The sequence below is a fragment of the Periplaneta americana genome, chromosome 15, assembly GCF_040183065.1.
Source record: "Periplaneta americana isolate PAMFEO1 chromosome 15, P.americana_PAMFEO1_priV1, whole genome shotgun sequence".
Lineage (NCBI taxonomy): Eukaryota > Metazoa > Arthropoda > Insecta > Blattodea > Blattidae > Periplaneta > Periplaneta americana.
In genome coordinates, this window is record NC_091131.1 from 116,587,031 (window position 1) to 116,606,375 (window position 19,345).

The following is a 19,345-nucleotide window of genomic DNA, read 5'->3' on the forward strand; positions in this document are numbered from 1 at the left end:
AATTTCCCCAAAATATTATTCCAAAACTCATTACCGAATGGAAGTATGCAAAGTAAGTTACATTATTTTTAAGGTATTGATATTTACTATCTTTGCATAGATCTAATAGCAAAACATGCTGAATTTAGTTTGGGGGTAATTTCTTTAATATGATTTTTCTAATTTAGGCCTAACACGTCGATTTTTAAGCCAAGAAATTTGGTTGTTGTTGTTTCTAATAGGCACCTATTGTTAATGATTTCGCTCTGATTTGTTTAACAAATACGGAGCTTACTTTCACTGCTGAAGTACGCACAGTATGTTCCTCATCACGGGTCGGGTGGTGGCAGCACTGAACTTCAGTAGTCGAGTAATCAGCCCAAGCGGTAATCGAACCCACATCTGAGCGCAACTCCAGATCAGCAGGTAAACACGCTAAAGCCTGAGCCGCACTATTAAAATTGTTCAAGATGGTGAATCCATTGTCACGAATGTGCTTAAAAAGGAAAGAAATGAGGAGACGCAGGGCCGAATTTAGGTATAGTGCTAAAATTTCAAATTTGCCGTCCCCAACGCCCACAAACAATTTATAATCCGTGGCGCTACAGCCCACGAAAGGTCAAGGCCGACCAACCGGCCACATGCCGAAGCAGAGTGGACGATCATCCAACCAGAATGGAGGTATCGTGTGGTTAGCACGATGAGCTCAGCCGTTATAGCTGGTTTGCGTAACCGGATTTCGCTACCTATCGTAGCTCCCCAAGTGCATCACGATGTTGGATGGACACCGGTCCCATACACTGGCCGGAATTTCATGAGGAAATTTCTTCCCCCATGAGGACACGAACCAGCGCGCATTCCGTAACGCGAGTCCCAGGCAGGATGCCTTAGACCACGACGACACGGCGCGGGACATAATTTATAAGTAGCTAATATACAGGTCATGTTTAGTTTAAATTAGTTCCAAATGAAATGTTACAATTCAGAAAACAATAAATTATTTGAATAAAAATACATGCATTTTACTTGTGAATAATTATAAAGATTTCCTTCGCACTTTCTTCACAGAGAAAGCATTGATAATGTCATCAAAGTCGATGATGCGAAGAAACATATTCAAACTTGTTCACTGTTGAAACAACATTGATTTGTGAAAGCCAGGCTGTGGTTTATTTTTAAGCATTGGTTTTGTCGGTGGTATTATGAGTATTACTTCGATAGGAAGTACCGTATAAAGTAAATTGAAAAATAAACTCCAACTCATTGAGGAATAAACCTTTCATATCGAATTACATAATGCACATGCTGGAAAGTAATTAAATAGTATTGTTGACGATATACAGTAATTATATTGGAAATGTAAATGAGAGTTGTGTAGTGGCGCCAACTTATATGAGCCCGTGGGGCCCAAGCCCACCCAATAATTTGTGGTATTATTATTATTATTATTATTATTATTATTATTATTATTATTATTATTTTAGTTACGAATAAGTCCATTTAGCACTACGCAAAGTACTGAGAGGCGTTTCTTTGTCCATAGTTCTCTCATTTGGCTATGCTCTTCTTTTCTCTCTTCAGTCCACGTTGTTAGTCTTTTTCGTCTGTTTTTCCTCTTTGTCAACTTGCCATTTTATGAAATTTGATTCCAAAGATCTCTCTGTTTAAGATATCTTCTTGTGTGATTCCTGCTATTTTAAGTCATTTTTTTTTATTTCGGCAATCCATTTTATAGTTCTGTTTGTGCTTTACTCTTATTTTCATAAAATTCAACTATTTGTTTGTGAGTCTGTCGAGGTTCATTCTTTTGATATGTCTGTAAAATGTTAACCTTTTTTTTTTCTAATGTGACTATGAAACCTTGGTTTCTTTTTCTCGATTACTTTTCAGTTTGTATTGTTAACCTATGACTTTTGGGCCTAAAATTTTCCTTAAGATTTTGCATTCTTTTTTCTCTATGTTTTCGACATCTGTTTTTCTATTCAAAATTAACGTTTCAAGAGACATTATGGTTTAATAATTTTGTATGTTTGGATATGCACTTTTTATTGTAAATATTTTCAGTGAGCCGAAATGCTGTCTCCATTTTTTTGGCATCTAATTTCGTTCGCTTATGTTTCAACTCCATTTTCCTAATCATTTCGCCGAGATATTTACATTGTGGGACTCGTTAATTTTATCATATCTGGTTTCCATATACTTTGGTGCTTCCAGATAACGTATTCTCTTTTTTCGAAGCATAAGTTATCTGGAGACCGATTTTCTCCGCGATTTATTTTTTGGCGTTTTTTTTAACAGTTCAATCCAGCTGTTATGACGCCATGAGGTAAAATTCCTAAGTCGTCTGCAAATGCTAGACAATCTATCTTTAATTTTCCTCTGCCTAATGTGATTGGTTGATTAATTTTGAGGATAGTTTTGTGTTTACGCCACTCTTATAGCCTATTATTTTTTCAAGTACATTGTTGAAAAGTAATGGAGATCTCATTCTAACTCGTTGGAGTTCATCTTCTTGTCTTACTTCTGTTTTTATTTCGAAAGGTTCTGAAATTTCCCCCATAAACTTAACTTTTAGACTTCGTATTTGTCAGTGTCTCTTTTATGATTGCAAGAGTTTTGCGGTCTAATTAAACCATTATTATTATTATTATTATTATTATTATTATTATTATTATTATTATTATTATTTATGAGATTTATTTATTTTAACTTATAACTCGTGTTTGAGCCCACCTAATTCCAAAAGTTGGCCGCCACTGGAGTTGTGGTTATTATTCATAGCGATACACATCCAATTTTATTTTCAACTACGGTATACTTTTTTTTTTTAAGATGGGACATGACAGGAGCGTTGCGATCGGAAAAACAACTGAATGTCACATAGCGTGGTAGGTCTGTTGCTATATTAACAACCAACGAATGCATTCTGAGTTGCCAAACTTACCGTTTCCACGTGGCGAGTGCTTAATAGCTCTCTTGGCGACGTTTATTGTGCACACAATGTTAGCATTGGTACGTTTCGTGTTTGATTCTCTGTCGATTTTTGTATTGTTGTCTTATCTTTGCGTCAATTGTCAATGAATGTTTTAAATAATGTCAGCCATCTTAACGTCAATTGCTAGCTTCCATCAGCTGGCAGCATAGTAGTCAATAGTGGCAACATAGCACTGTAGTTCCAAGCTCGGCCGCTTAACTGTCAAGTCCCATCTTTCAAAAAAACAAGTATATGCATTCTTGTTTATGCAAGTAGTTAAATTTAAGCAGTTTCATAGTAGGCCTATAATAACGTGATACAGGTATTACAGAATACTCTATGTATATAATTATGCAACTACACACTTTCCTTTTACTCTCGCCACGACCGGGACAAAGCGACTTTCACAAGATGTTCAAGAACAAACTTCAGAAAAAAATTATCAACCAGTGTTAAAATGAAAATGAAAAAAAAAATGGAGAGAGAGAGAGAGAGAGAGAGAGAGAGAGAGAGAGAGAGAGAGAGAGAGAATGTCGCTTTCTGGAAATTGCCACCCTAAACTGCCTAGGCACTGGGGAGACGGTATTCCAGTTACGGCAAGAGTTTTGCCGTAACGCTCCATTATTGCTGACCTTAATGCTACAGATTTTTTTGAGAGAAAAAAATTATGTTTACCAACACTTAGATCTCTCCAAAATTGACTTCATGAATTAGATATAGGCCCCGTATAAATCCTACCACGTTACAGTTAATTATTAAAAATACGAAAATTGTGTCATTTCATTTCTGTTCCAATAACTTTGTAACTTATTTATTAATTTAAAATGTTGGGAACAAAGTGACTCCGAATTATACAATATATTAGCGTTTGTGCAGAGGTTAATTTCAAACCGAACATCAATGATCATGCGCAATAGTCGAGGTTGGAACAGTTTTCAAACCATCACAAACTCGCTGCAGAAACAAATCTATAATAATTATTTTTTATGAAGGTTGTAAAATGCACTAGATTTAGCCGGAAACCGCTGACACATGAGAATAATTTGTCCAACTCTGGTTCAAACCAGAGCCATGGATATATATATATATATATATCCATGCCAGAGCCATCAACGAATCAAGGTGCTCGGCAATCGGCATATGAACGTCAAAGTTTGTGTTGTCACGGCATGTGTGATCGCGTCTTTACTTTGATTTTGAAAATACAAACACCAGGGCATGGTCGACTGTGACCAGGGTTATTAATATAGTAGTAAACTTTTTCCATTTGGTGTAATTGATTACAAAATGAATCATAAAATTAATGTAATTTGGTCATTGGTCGTACATTAAGAGAAGAGATCGTATAGGGCGTGAAGTAGTCAACTTGAAAAATTGAAGTCTGTGGAACCTTCGTTCAAACAAGTGAAATTTCTTAGCATTTTTTTTAACATGAGCCCTTTTTAATTGAAATGATACGAAAGATTTGTGTATTTATCGTGTTGACGTGAGTACCTTCGGAGTAAAATGTAAATATTTAAGCGAATGATGGTGAAGTAACTATATAATAGAATCATGTGTTAGCATTGTGTAATCTAAGTAAGGATGATTTTAACTCTGTTTCTTTCTTGTATTTGCAGGATATTTTCGATGTTTTAAGTAGAAATGGATAATTTTAACTGCTTTTTTTGTTGAATTCATATCATACATATTTATTGTATGTGCCTAGTGTGTCTACATCATGTCATATCAAGAATTGCAAGAGGCATGCCGTTTGTGTTTATCCCGTGACGAAAATAATATTGACATTTTTGGAGAAGAAGGTAGAAAGCAGTTATATCAACTCAAAATTTGGAAACACTTTTCGTTCTGGGTAAGACTAAGGTTAAAAGAGCGTTGAGCGGATTCCGCCGATTTTGGAATAGACACCGACGCTGTTAGGTTAGGTTAGTTTAGGCTTTTATTATCCCGTCAAGATGAAGGTGAAAGCGATTGAGTGTGATTTTTTGTTTTCTATGTTGGCAGTTCAAGTACGTCGGTGTCTATTCCAAAATCGGCGGAATCCGCCATAACTTACATTAGAATGTGAGAAATTTCTGGTATTTTACACAACGTGGGCACATGCACCGATAGCTAAGTAACTCGAGGACGAGGACTGTGCCAAATTTTGTGTGAGTTAGGTGAGGGAATAGTAACTTTTAAGTGACAGTAGGCGAGAACTGTGACAGATTTTGAGTGACTTAGATTAGGAAATACATAAGTGACAGGAGGTGAGAACTATGATAATATTATAGTAGGGTAGACGAAGGAATAACAAAGTGACAGGAGACGAGGACTGTGATAATGTTAGACTGGTTTTTGATGAGGAGATAACTGATTGACATATATAGGTTATATTGCATCGTCACATTCCTATTTTTCGACATACTGATATTCTAGTAAGTAAAAAAAAAAAATCTTTATTTATTATCTTCATTTTAAACATTTTAGGTATTTTTTCATCCACAAACACCATGTGCCCGTCTTGTATAGAATCTTCCAAATTTCTATGATGTGGGTTATTGTATGAGTAGATATTTCAGTTTTACCTGGTCTATTTCCTTATAATACGTGAAATAGATACCACCAATGTATTAAGCCATAGGCCTACAATTGCATGACTCGTATTTTCAACTAAAATTCTTATAATAATTTTTGTTTCAGATATGTGAGGATTCCTTTCCAAGAAAAGTGTGCCAGTCATGTTGCTCTCTTCTAGAAAAATTTCATTCGTTCTTCTTAAAAGTAGAAGACGTTCAAAAGAATATTCTTAAGATGGTGACTTTACAAAATTATACTGCATTTGCACCTAGCGAACTTGGTATTAATTCGTGGTGTAGGGAAATTGTAAATGAACAACTTAGTGTTATGTTGCAAAAAGGAAATGTAAATTATGGTGTTGAAGCTTTAAATAATCAAAATAGACCTAAAATTGTAGGTCTTATTAATGTTCGTTATGGAAGAAATCTAGATACTTCTACATCATGTGAGTCGAACATTCCAACAATTTCAGTATTAAAAGGACAGAGTCTTGCAGCAGCTGATGCAGATTATGAAAATGACAACATTATTGGAGATAAAGATGGAAGTATTAAAGTCGAAGAAGGTCCATTACTAATATGTGACAATGACATTAATTCGAACGTAAATATCATACAGTCAGAAGATTTATATCCTGAGGAAATTAATTGTCATTCTAGTGAATCAGAAGACGAAATAATGTCTTGTGAATTTTTGTCTGTAGAATTGAATCCACAGGCAAATGACGTGGATTTTAATAATGAAAGTGTTGAACAGACCAATGGATGCACTGAAGTTGCATTGGAATCATCAGATTCAAATCACCAGTCAGAATCTGTTGTTTCTTCCATCGTACAAGATAAGGAGTTTACTAAGTCTGTATCAAATGAAAATGCAAAAGAAACTGCATCGACCACTGATACGAACAGTTGTAATGTAAGAGGAGATGGTGATCATAACCAAAGGTAGATACCGGTAAATCATGATTGACATTTTTAAAATATGGTGTAGTTTTGGAACTGCTGCGCGTGGGTTCAAATCCTGATGGGGACATGGATTTTTTTCCCTCCATTCCTTTCGGTCGCATTATGATCCTGGGGTTCATTCAGCCTCTAACAGAAATGGGTATCAGGGTGTTTCCTTGGGAGCAAAAGTGGCCCCAGCATGTAGAACTGGCAACCATATTGCCACTTAATGCTGATTGTCTTGTGAGGTGAGAACTTTAATATCCTGCCACACTAAGGGAGCCTATAATGGAATAGCTTTTTTTACTTAGGCTAGTAGTTTTGGAACATTTCCACATTCATCTCTTTGTTTCACAATATACCATATATGTTGTTGTTGTTGTTTTCTAATGCCAGGCATTTGACAATAAAGTCATTTGACCTCATGCACTCCAATATTTTTCAAAGATATTATCATGGCCAGCCACTGAAGCACAGATTTTGAGGTGTTCCGAATCCATTTCTTGGTTTGAGTTGCACAATGGGCAGTTAGGGGATTGATATATTCCAGTTCTATGCATGAAAATGGCAAGTTGTAGCCGATTTAAGTGAACACCATATTTTAACATTTTGGTGGCTACTTCATTCACACGCAACCCCCAGAATGTCTGGAGGACCACACCTGCTGTTGGTCGACGGGTCCACTGGACCTAGCTGGGAGATCTTGTTGATCACCAGCTTTCCCTCCTTAAGCCACTGAAGGACGATTTTAGTGCCATAGCAGGTCAGCACTAGGAACAGAAAGGTAGAAAGAGAAGGAAGGAAAGGGAAATGAACCCCTAGGCCTCGAATGCTCTAATGCTATCGGGGTCGAAGAAAGTAAGAGTTCAGTCAGAGGACTGGCTAGGAAAGGGTAAAGAGGGAATTAGGTATTGAATAGAGGAAAATTATACCAAATTCAGTCATTAACTCATCAAGCTGACCAGTGCTAATGGATGAGTAGCCCCTCCCTTTAGTTCAGCTCGTAAAATTATGCTTACTAACAGCTGCACCACGGGAAGGTAGGGATGGGACATTGGGTATTTGTCCAGGTTGGTTCCTTAAAACCTTCAATGGGAAGGATTAATGGCTCTCCCCCCCCTGTATCCGACAGATACCCTTTTGCAGCCATATACCATATATGGGTACGGTAATTAAATGCACAGACTAAGTGATGTGAAACACTGAATGCAAGTTTTGATATATTCATATACCACTAGTAAATGTAAAACAAGATGGTTGCTAAGAATTAATTCAAACTCTAACCTAAACCTATACTGACTCGATCTAACCAAGGAAAGTAAGTATTCTTACTAGTCCATTTAACAACAAATTAAAGTATAAGACCATCGAATGTTGTTACACTTGTTTCTGCCTGTGACAACAAATGGACTATATTACCAGTTTGTAACATTGAAAGGGTCTTTGAGTCTTGAAACTTAAGTCTGTGTACAGCTGTCAAAAAAAAAAAAAAAAAAAAAAAACGAAGTGGCTGCACTCGTGAACAGCGAATATTTTCTAAGTCCACTTCGGATCACGGTGATGTTACACGATGCTCGTGCTTGTAGAAGCAGTTTCGGAACTATGGAGTGATTCGATATCTGTGTCTCGTAGAGTAACGGTAGAGTGGACGTTTAATGATTCAAAGTTTGTGAATTCGAGCCTTGTTCAAGTTATCATTTTATTTTGTTATCATTCTTTAGTGATATAAATAGTATTCAAGTTATCATTTGTAGAGGTGACGCAAGAAGAGCTTGCCACGGAAAGCTGCGCGAACGTTCGGAAATGTTCGGGTGCACTCGACCTCGCTTCGATTCGATTGGCAGTTCTCAGTTGTCTGCTGGCATGATGTTTCGAGTGAGATTTATCACAGCGCATGTAACGTAACGTAAACCTTGTTGCAGAGTAACTAGTAACATAACATTGTTGAAAATACAGAAGCACGAATTTTTTTACACATAAAATCACTGAATGAAATGACAAAGATGTTATAAGAAATATGTAATCGTGTAATAATTGATATTTGACGTTGTAATAAAACACTAATACTATGTGATTTTATTAAAATGGTACTATGGTCAGTTTATTTTAATCTGTATATACTCCTTATGTTACAAGCGGAGCCTGTTTCGTTTTTCATAAATTTATAAACATTATAAATAATTCCCTAGTTTGACTGTGTAACGTTTTATTAGCACTTCCTAATTTAGAGCGAAATAGGGGCATTGTTAAGAACATAGAATGTTATACAGAACTCTGTTGTTTAACAAACACACTTTGAACTATATAAAACTCCTGATATCAGGGATAAAACGCAGAATATGTAACGCACACTCTGACTTCTACCCGCTCTGCACAATACACTTCACGACACGAACAGCTCAAGAGTGCGCTATCGAATGCGCCCTGTAATCAGCATTAGGTGATTCATAGCAGCCCTGTAACGAGCATGGCGGCATGAGGACCGAATATCGTTCTCTGCTCATCAGTCAAATGGGCACGCTTTCTTTGCGCTTCCTCTACTCTGATATTGTTCTGTAGCGATATAAATAATATTCAAATTATTATTTATATTGTTATCGTTCTTTAGAGATATAAATAATATTCAAATTATAATAGTTTTTTTGTTCTTATATTATTACATTATACTATCCTGTAACACAATAGAATGAAAAGAAACGACGAGGATTTGAGCCTAAGACGTTGATAGCTGAATTTCAACATTCTTCCAACTGAGCCACGGGGCCACAAGTAAAGAAGCATAATAATATGCGGAAAAATTGACCCAATCCTCCTCCAAGACATTCTGATTATTTGTGGAAGCTCGTCCAGGACATATCCACTCGACTGCAAAAAGTGACCGAGATTGGAGGAAGATGGACTAAATATTGAATCGTGGCTTTTGGTTTGGTCTGTTAGCTTTTAATTGTTTGCATCTTCTAAAGCAGATGCCAATATGCTTGTTTTAATGAATTTAAATACTATTATAGTCACAATCATGCCATGGTATGAAAGAAAAATTTCACAACCTCGAGCGGGAATCGAACCTGCGACTTCCTGTTCTCCGGTTAGGCGCTCTACCACTGAGCTATCGAGTTCGTCTCACGCCAAAGGCTTGGAATTATCCTTTCATACTGTAAAAGTTTCTTTCAACCCATAAGCAGTGCTGACTAGATCAGACACTATGGACAGTACTCTATAACAGAGTCACCAGTATGAAAGGATAATTCCAAGCCTTTGGCGTGAGACGAACTCGATAGCTCAGTGGTAGAGCGCCTGACCGGAGAACAGGAAGTCGCAGGTTCGTTTCCCGCTCGAGGTTGTGAAATTTTTCTTTCATACCATGGCATGATTGTGATTATAATAGCATTTAAATTCATTAATATGTCACATCAACGGACGTGTATACGTCACCAAACATCGTAAGATGAAGATTACATATGCTTGTTTTGTTTATGTCACGAAAGATATTATTGTGGAGTATAATTTTTTTCTTTCTTTCTATTTGCAGCCATAATGTCATAATAAATAATGATAAAGTCATGACATAATGCATTTATGAACCTGATGTTAATTAGGCATACTAAAACAATCATAAAAGAGACAGCAGCAATTATAATTTCTCACTATCTTAAAAAACATAAAAAGCACTCGATGGTGTTTGAACACCCGACCACACAAATACCAGCCCGGAACGCTTCCATTACGCTATGAGTTTAACAGGTAGAATACTTTAATTATAACTGTATATAGGAGGCATCATGGTCCAACAACATGTAACATCGCCTGTCTCCGAATTGTAGCGGAGATACCTGAAGGGCACATAGTGTCTAGAGAGCAACCACTTTTTCTTTTGACAGCTGTGCAAAATTATTAGATAGTTTTGAGATAAGTTATGTTAATGGTGAATGACGATCTCTGTAAAAGCAACATACATTATATCACATGAGAGTGTATATCTTTTACAATGGGACCGAAGTGACTCCTCACACAACAATATAGATGAGTTAGCAAATCATTCAGAGGAATGTAATATATTTTAAATATAATAATGTGATAGGCCTATCCAATCTCTCTTCAATTGTAATGAATTCTGTAAAATTGTTTGTAGCTTTTGACATTTTCTTCCAACTTGACAAGCTTAAAATCAAGTGTTTCTCAGTCCCTTCAAAGGTTGCACATAAAAATGTGTAATTAATTAAACGAGTTTCACAATACAAATGGTAAAACTCACCATAGTTGTTCTATATTTTATTAAAATTATGTACAGATCCAGAAACAAAATTTGGGTCACCTGAATTTTCCAAGTTCCAGTTATAACATGCTGCCCATATTCAGCGCTTAATGAGATCTTATTGAATTAATTTGGTGGAAATTTTCAAGTTTGTTTACTTAATTTTCTCTTCCAGATTTTAATAATCATATTACTGAGATTGTCACTGGAATCAGTTGACTGTAACTGGTGAGAACATAAAGAGGATCATAGTCTGCTTTATACATATAGCATTACATGCCTCATATCACATTACTTTTCCTGAATGTTAAAAGCTTTCATTGTCTGAAAATTTCCATCCTTCAAGAATAACTTATCTCAAAGTTAAAAGTAGATATTGCCATGTGGGATATTTTTAGATGTCTGAGGTTTTTTAATTCACTGATAGTATTCTCCTTAGAATAGTATAACTCTTTTTTTCTTTCAAAATCCGTTTACTTCATTAAAAGACAAATTTAAGGAAAATGTCATGTGGCCCAGTATAATTGATGCTGGGCGTGACCCATGGCAGTTGAAAAACAGTGCTATAGAGGGCCAAGGCCTACCAGTCGACTGCTTGTCTCACATCCACATAGGGTGACCAACTTCTGAACACAAAAATATGGGAGACTTGGTCACGACAAATTATAATGCAATTTTTTTAGGTGTGAAGCCAGGATTCATTGATGGAATGGTTTATATTAAATAATATAGAACTATTTAATTATAATACTAATATGGGTTAGGTCACAATATTGAGTACAATGATATTAAAAAAAATATGAATGTTTCTTATTTTTAACTTATTTGTATTTGTCAACAAATTGAGGCAGAACATTAAATTTTTTATCTTGCTATGCAAGCTGAAAAAAAAACCCTCAACAATCATGCATACAGTTACATCAAAGATTACAGGATCATCAGAACAGGAGTGTTCTGATTGGTACCTACTACACTATCGATATTAATGTCAGTTTATATCTAAATATATTTGGCGGTTATTATTAGCAATCATGAGTAATGAAAAAAAAAATATGAAAGGATTAACTTATCAGTATGGGACCTGAGAGGATCCAACAAAATTTTGCGCAAATATGGAATTTCCCGGAAAATACAGGGAGTTGATCACCCTACATTCACATGTCTCCACAGAGGTGAACAAACATCCAACCTGTACGGGGGTATCATGTTTTTAGAATGATTCTCCTAGCTGTTACAGCTGGTTTACCATATTTTGCAACCTACCGTAGCTCCCCAAATTCATCATTATGCTGGGTGGGCACCAGTTCTATATATATATATATATATACTGACCGAAATTTCATCAGAAAATTTCTTCTCCCATGGAGACTCGAACCAGCGTTCAACCATAATGCTAGTACAAGGCATGATACCTAAGGCACTATGCTATGACATGGGACAATGATGATTAATCAATATTAATTTCATAATTTTATATTGAAAGATAAAATCTTGCTCGTTGATATCTATAAAAAATACAAAATTTGTCGAGAAACTAAGGTCTAATCGGTAAATAAAATACTGTGAGGAGTGACGATAGTTTATATATATAGTATACATGAGTACTTTACTTTCTAGATAGTTGCCATTGACTTAAAATGTGTCTTCTAGTTCCAGCTTTCTTATATCTTGCTTGTCAAAGAAATTCATTGCTAGTGTGTTGAAACACTTAGATATTTTGTCATTAGTTTTTTTTTTTTTTAAGTGCTGAAATGGGCTGATTACCTGGTTGAGTAACCTATTTGCCTAATTTTTTTTCAAACTGTAAGGTTGATGTCTGGTAATCTCGTGGCAAATCCTCAGACACATTTGCCAAAATACTTGCTTTATATCACCAGTTCTGTTTAATTTAGATAACCACGTAGTTGACACAGTTTTGTTAAATAACTAAAAAAAATTCTTGCAGTTATTGCTTTTATTAATAGAAACCATATTACCACACAAACCACAGAGTTCGTGGGATTATTAATTGTAGCACTCATATAATGTACAGGTGACACCAAAGAGCAACATATTTACCAACATAATGGCGAACAACTAGAACTCTACTCCTTCCAGCTGTAATTGCAAATCAGATACTAATTACCAGCTGCACTTCATACATACTGTCGTCGGCCTCGGTAGCGTACTTTGTATAGCGCTGGCCTTCTATGCTCGAGGTTGCGGGTTCGTTCCCGGCCGAGGTCGATGGCATTAAGTGTGTTTAAATGCGACAGTCTCATGTCCGTAGATTTATTGGCATGTAAAGAACTCCTGTGGGACAAAATTCTGGCACACCGGCGATGCTGATATAACCTCTGCAGTTGCGAGCTTCGTTAAATAAACCATAATTTAAAAAAAATTTACATACTGTCCATTATTGACAGTTCAGCAGCTTCAAGGAGTCACCAAGGTAACCGATCAAACCGGCCAATCAGCGTACATGCTGACAGGTTGGCATTGTCGACTGTTTTGCAGCGAGCACATGGTAGCCAGATGTTTTAAGAGACAGTGGCAGGCCTCTTATTCCTGTACAACAGGTGATAAACAAGAGCTGCAGTGGCACTCAAAGTAGGAAAGGGAAAATTCAAGTTGAATGAGGAAAAGGATGGGCCTTCCCAACTTGAAACTCCGGGAAGAAAAGTGGGAGACAACTTTAGACTCCTTCCAGGAGGATGAAATACAGTGGAATGTATATTTACATTATGACAGAAGGAGGATCCTACATTTAGAAAAGCTGCGAGATTTGGATCTCTTCTCTGCACACTGTCATACACAATTTAGGTTTTAAATATAAAAAAATAAATGGTCGTAAAGTGTTAAATGACGAGAACTGACATTGTCTTTACTGTTTCTCGCCATTCTTCATAGTTCTGTAAAACAAGCTTTTGCTAAGTATACCTCAGAAAGTCAATATATTTCCTGTGTGAATTTTTGACATCACTGCCCATATTTTCAGGAACGTAACCTCATTTAACTATTTAACTGTATGACCATGAAGGGATTCATTTATCCAGCTTGTAGGAGCATCAGAAATAGGATCACTATCATCTTTCATCCTATTTAGGTCATCGAGATGTACTGAACTAGGCCTAATTGATCCCACGTCATTATTACTGATACAATTATCTGAAACACCTGGCTCAAATAAATCACATGCCCCACTACATATTTTCTGTACTGTTCGTCACATTATGACACTGATTTATGTAGGCGTAACACACTTCTCCATGGTACGTTATTAGTTGATGTGAGGTAGTCCATCTGCATCTTTCCTCTATAACTTTAAATTTATTAGCCTTAAATCTGGATTGCAGTTTATACTATACATTTGTATTGCTTGCACACTGTGTACCATATTAGCATTCACTCATACTTTCGTTATTATTATTATTATTATTATTATTATTATTATTATTATTATTATTACTATTACTACTACCTTTAGGGAGGCCGAGACGTAGATGGGAGGATAATATTAAAATGGATTTGAGGGAGGTGGGGTATGATGATAGAGACTGGATTAATCTTGCACAGGATAGGGACCGATGGCGGGCTTATGTGAGGGCGGCAATGAACCTTCGGGTTCCTTAAAAGCCATTTGTAAGTAAGTAAGTATTATTATTACTAATACTATTACTACAATCAAAGAGTATCGTATGATGCATATTTACGAATTTACCTAGTTCATGTCAGCTGCTCAATTCCGACACGAGAGGCAGGTGGTGCACTGCACAACTCTACGATGTCACTTCCTTCCTGCATGTGAGAGAGAGAGAAAACTGTCAATACCTTGCCAGTTTTGTATAGACTATAGTATGCATCCAGTGATGATGTGTGAGATATTTGTAAATGGAAGTGTTCTTAAGCCTAATTATCTCTGAAATGGCAAATTAGTGTTATTATTACTACTACTACTACTGCCACCACCCCTGCCCCTGCTGCCACCGCCACCACTACCATTGTTTTGGGTGGATGAAATTTGCCCTAAATGTTAGGACATACAGCGTTCTATTTGTATTTCAAGTCAATAAAATTCTGCTACCCATTTCGTTGAAAATTTCAATTGTACGGCCATAAAATTGCGCTTGTACCAAGATTCCTGGAAATGGCAAAAATAATTTGTTTTTGTGCTCAGATTAGGAAGTTGTAGCTTGGGCCATCTTTGCTTTATTATATCACACTTATTGTCATATTTAAGTCCACCAAATGGCTGTTTCCCCAACTTTCCAGGGCACAATTACACTCCAAAAAATTCAGGACTTTTGAAGAGCCTGCTATTTCCTTCATATTGGTCCAGCAATTCATTAATTTTATTATAAAACTCTAATTCATATACACACTAATTAACTGGTTCAAAGTTTAGGATTTCAGTTTTCACAAATATTAAAACACTTCACATAAAAATGAATTAAATAAAATAATCACTGTACTACCCATGTATGTTTGATAAAATATCACTTACATCAATGTAGCCCGATACAAATAAAGACTTCAGAGTCAATATGCTCTCTAAACAGGTGACTTCCACTGGCTTCTTGCTATTTGCTGGCAGTGCTGCATGGCCAAGTAAAATAGAGAATACTGAAGGTAGCAATAGCTCTCACAAGTTAAAACTGCAAAGCGTACAACTAGGTTTCATTACAAGAACGAACTATGTCAGAAAAAAAAATTGCTCTTACTGCAGTTACATGTACATCTAGCTACTGCTGATGCAATCTCTTTTTTTACTACATTCGGTGTATAATGAATTACAGTAACATTATACATTGTTGAATGTTGGCCTATATTCTTATTTGCTAATGAATTGACAATATTTTGAACTTAAGTTTTTATCTTTCACTCGTAGCCTACAGTACAGAAACTGAAAGATCAGAGTTGCCGAATTTACATAAACATCAAATTTAATATATCTTGATTACATAAAGTTAACAATTCCTCCTGATTTCTCTCTCCAAAAATAAAATATCGCTTTCTTAATAAATCTGCACTTTAAAGAGGTTGCATTCGAAAGAAAGTTGCATTGGAGCCAGATTCCATAAATGTGTTCCAGTTTCATAGCTGTGCATGAATTGTGAGGAAAATTGTGATTCGTGATATTCTTTTAGAAATAATACAAATATAGTCCTACTCTATTTTATTTTGCTCAGCAAGTCATTTTCTCTTCATATATTTCAGTGATTCTGGATGCAATGTATCAGAAGATGAAAACGAAAACTGGGAGCAGTCTGCAATTTCTGTGCATGAGAAAACCAGTCTTCCACTAAACACTCAACTTGCTGCATTTTATAAATATAATTGCACCTTGTGTGAACCAGAAACTGTATCTTTTTCCAGTTTCTTCCTTCTGTGTAAACATTGCAGGTTTGTATAAATTATACATTCATTCTCATTGATCAAGCATTCTTTGCTCATTGTAAGATCCAAACTATGGAGCCAGACCTGACTGCAGATGATGGGATTTTAAGGACAATCAAATTTCCTATTATACCATTCTTTGGCAGTGAGATTTATTTTTATTTTAAGTCCTATGTCGTAGATGTATAGAAGTAAAAGGAAATATTTTACTGATTGAGAAGGTTCTAGACAAAATTTACTAGCTATTTTTCGTTCATGTCAGAATTCAGCTATGCTTGTCATCATCCTGGCTCATTCTATCATTATTGTCTCTACCTGAAAGATTAAATTCGACACTGCCAGACTAGCAGAATACAGAAAGGTCTGATTCTTTAGTTTATATTATCGAAAAAATATATAATGCTTCATTATTTCATAATGATCTCTAGTTCATTACCAAAGGAGTACTTAATATCCACTTCTACAATCTGCAATATGAAAAGGATATTTAATATTCAGTAATTTCATACTAATCCTTTTGTTTGTAATACCTTGTTCTGTCTTTTCGTTCTGATTATAAGGTTTGTTACACTATTTCATTTCTTAGAGATCTCTTGTTTAATTATACCAAAAGGCTATTTCAATCAATCAAACTCCTGTATCTCCTCATGAGGAGCATAGGGCATTCACAAAGTGCCTCCATCAGACCCTATTTGTAGCCAACTTCTTCACTTCGCTCCATGTTTTCCCCTCCCTAGCAATTTCCTCCAAAACTGTTCTCTTCCATGTATTTTTTGGTCTTCCTCTTGTTCTACTACCCTGGGGGTTCCAATCCAAAGCCATTCTTTCTACTGCTCCATCTTCTTTCCTGATTGTGTGCCCTATCCAATTCCACTTTCGTCTTTTGATTTCTATTGTGATGTCTTTCTGATTTGTTATCTTTCATAGTTCTGAGTTTGTGATTATATCTGGCCATCTAATTTTTAAAATTCTTCGTAAACATCTATTAACAAATGTTTGCAGTTTATTTTGTATAATTTTACTATTTAGTGTTTGATTATTTTAATGTTTTAGATTAAAACACAACTCAAGAGGCTATGTGTCATGTTGTGAACGTAAATTGTATTCAAAGATGTCACTTGTGAGCCATATGCTGAAACATCGTCAACCTGGATTATATAAGTAAGTCAAATTGTCTTATATTCTAAATCACTGCCAGTGCTGCCACCACCACTACCACTACCACCAACAGTGGATTAGTTCTTAAAATCTGTTTTATGAAGAAACTTGTTCATTTTTATTTCTTTATTTTTTTTAGTCGTGTGTAGGCTTTCACGGCCGGCGTCAATAGGAGAAAAGTTTTCTGGGCTATGAGGCTGTGGTCCGTTGGTTGTGTGACCAAACGTTTCGTTCACTGCTGCTGTGAACATCATCAGTGGTGTAGATTGCTGTTGCGGCTGGTTCTACTGCGCATGCTGACGACAGTCTGCACTGGCTGCATCGTCATATTTATAGTGTGGGTGTGGGGGCGGGGGGCTTGCTGTTGTCACCGTAGTCCGCTCTCAAATGTGCTTGGCGGATGGGCTTGCTGTTGTGTTTGAGTCGGAATACAACTGCTTGTTTAATTTATTATATTAGATACAGTAGCATGCAAATTAATCCGAACACGACATATTTTTACATTTTCTGTCATTATTGGCCTCACAGCTGCTCATACCGCTTTAATTGACATCTGTAGTACGTGTAATTCCATTGTTGAACGTCTGTCATTATTTTTTTATAATATGTGACATTTTGCCTGTCGTTTTGTACTTATAAGCATTTCAGTTGTGTTGAAGACTTAATACTGCAATCCTGTACACATTCTGTCATCTTCACAAATGGATACAACTCCACGAAAACGGTCTAAAATTATAACATTAGCAGAGCATTCTTCTATGACACAGAGGCAAATTGCTGCAGAATGTCATATCGGTTTAGCTACTGTTAATTCGATCATAAAACGATACAGGGAGACTGGATCCATCACACCCCAGAAAAAAGGAAACTGTGGCCGGAAAAGGAAGACTTCACCTGCAGATGATCTTTTAATTGTCAGGAAAAGTAAATTAAATCCTAGACTAACTGCTGTCGACTTAACCCGTGAGTTAATGGCTACCACTGGGGCGAATATTCACGTCACAACAGTGCGGCGTAGGCTTTTGGAAGCTGGACGAAGGGCTCATAAGCCTATTAAGAAGCAACTGCTAACCCCTGTTATGTGCAAAAAACGCTTAATGTGGGTAAAATTACATCAACACTGGATAGTGAATGACTGAAAGAATGTACTTTTTTCCGATGAGTCTCATTTCGAGGTCCACGGCCACCATGTTTCTTACGTACAGAGAGGATCCGAAGAAGTAACAGCAGCTCATCTCCAACAAGCAGCCAAGTACCCCCCTAAAGTAATGTTTTGGGGTTGTTTTACACATGAAGGGCTTGGAGCATTAATACCTATCAAGGGAATGATGAATTCTGACAAATATATTCACTTATTGGAAACCAGAATCGTACCCCAGCTGCAAAAATCATTTCCGGATGGCAGAGGTGTGTTCCAACAAGACCTGGCACCATGCCATACGTCTCGAAAAACTACAGAATTCTTCAACAAGAAGAATATTCAGGTACTCCCCTGGCCAGGCAACTCACCCGACATCAACCCCATTGAGAACTTGTAGTCAATTTGCAAAAGAAGAATGCAAAAAATGGATTGTTCTACAAAGGAGAAGATGATTTCTTCCCTCATTGGTGTATGGTTTCGCGATGAAGAAATGAAGAATATTTGCGGGAAATTAGTGGAATCCATGCCAAATCGTCTCAGAGCTGTTATTAGGAACAAGGGAGACCACATAGATTACTGAGGTATGTCTTAGATCCTTTTTTTTATCCCATTTGAGTGTTTTTGCATAAGTAATTATGTTGTTCGGATTAATTTGCACGCTACTGTATATTGGAAAAAATCTATAATTTCAACAGATGTTTGGGTAAAATCTATACAGTTTTCAAACCATCGTTAGTACAGAAACATACATGCATAAAACTATTTAATACACTGGCAACACCTGTCCTTACTTAGGCCAGTGTAGTATGGACCCTGCGGAAATATGATGAGTGGAAGATGATAATAATTAGTGAAATGCACTTCATGTGACGAACTGTAGGCTTCATCAGAAGGGATTGGAGAAGAAATGAAGATATACCAAAAAATCTGAACGTGACATCAATCTTGAACTAATCCAAGAT

General features: G+C 36.3%; 1 protein-coding gene across 1 annotated transcript in view; it reads left to right on the forward strand.

Annotated features, from left to right (window-relative positions):
- The first annotated feature begins 4,115 nt into the window (after positions 1 to 4,115).
- LOC138715279 (zinc finger protein 774-like) overlaps positions 4,116 to 19,345 on the forward strand; it is a 41,604-nt gene continuing 26,374 nt past the window's right edge. Inside the window, exons 1-5 of the mRNA XM_069848029.1 lie at positions 4,116 to 4,439; positions 4,573 to 4,805; positions 5,636 to 6,456; positions 15,905 to 16,090; positions 17,138 to 17,245. Coding sequence (XP_069704130.1) covers positions 4,674 to 4,805; positions 5,636 to 6,456; positions 15,905 to 16,090; positions 17,138 to 17,245 — 1,247 coding nt within the window. The 5' untranslated portion in view covers positions 4,116 to 4,439; positions 4,573 to 4,673. The remainder of the gene's footprint in view (positions 4,440 to 4,572; positions 4,806 to 5,635; positions 6,457 to 15,904; positions 16,091 to 17,137; positions 17,246 to 19,345) is intronic.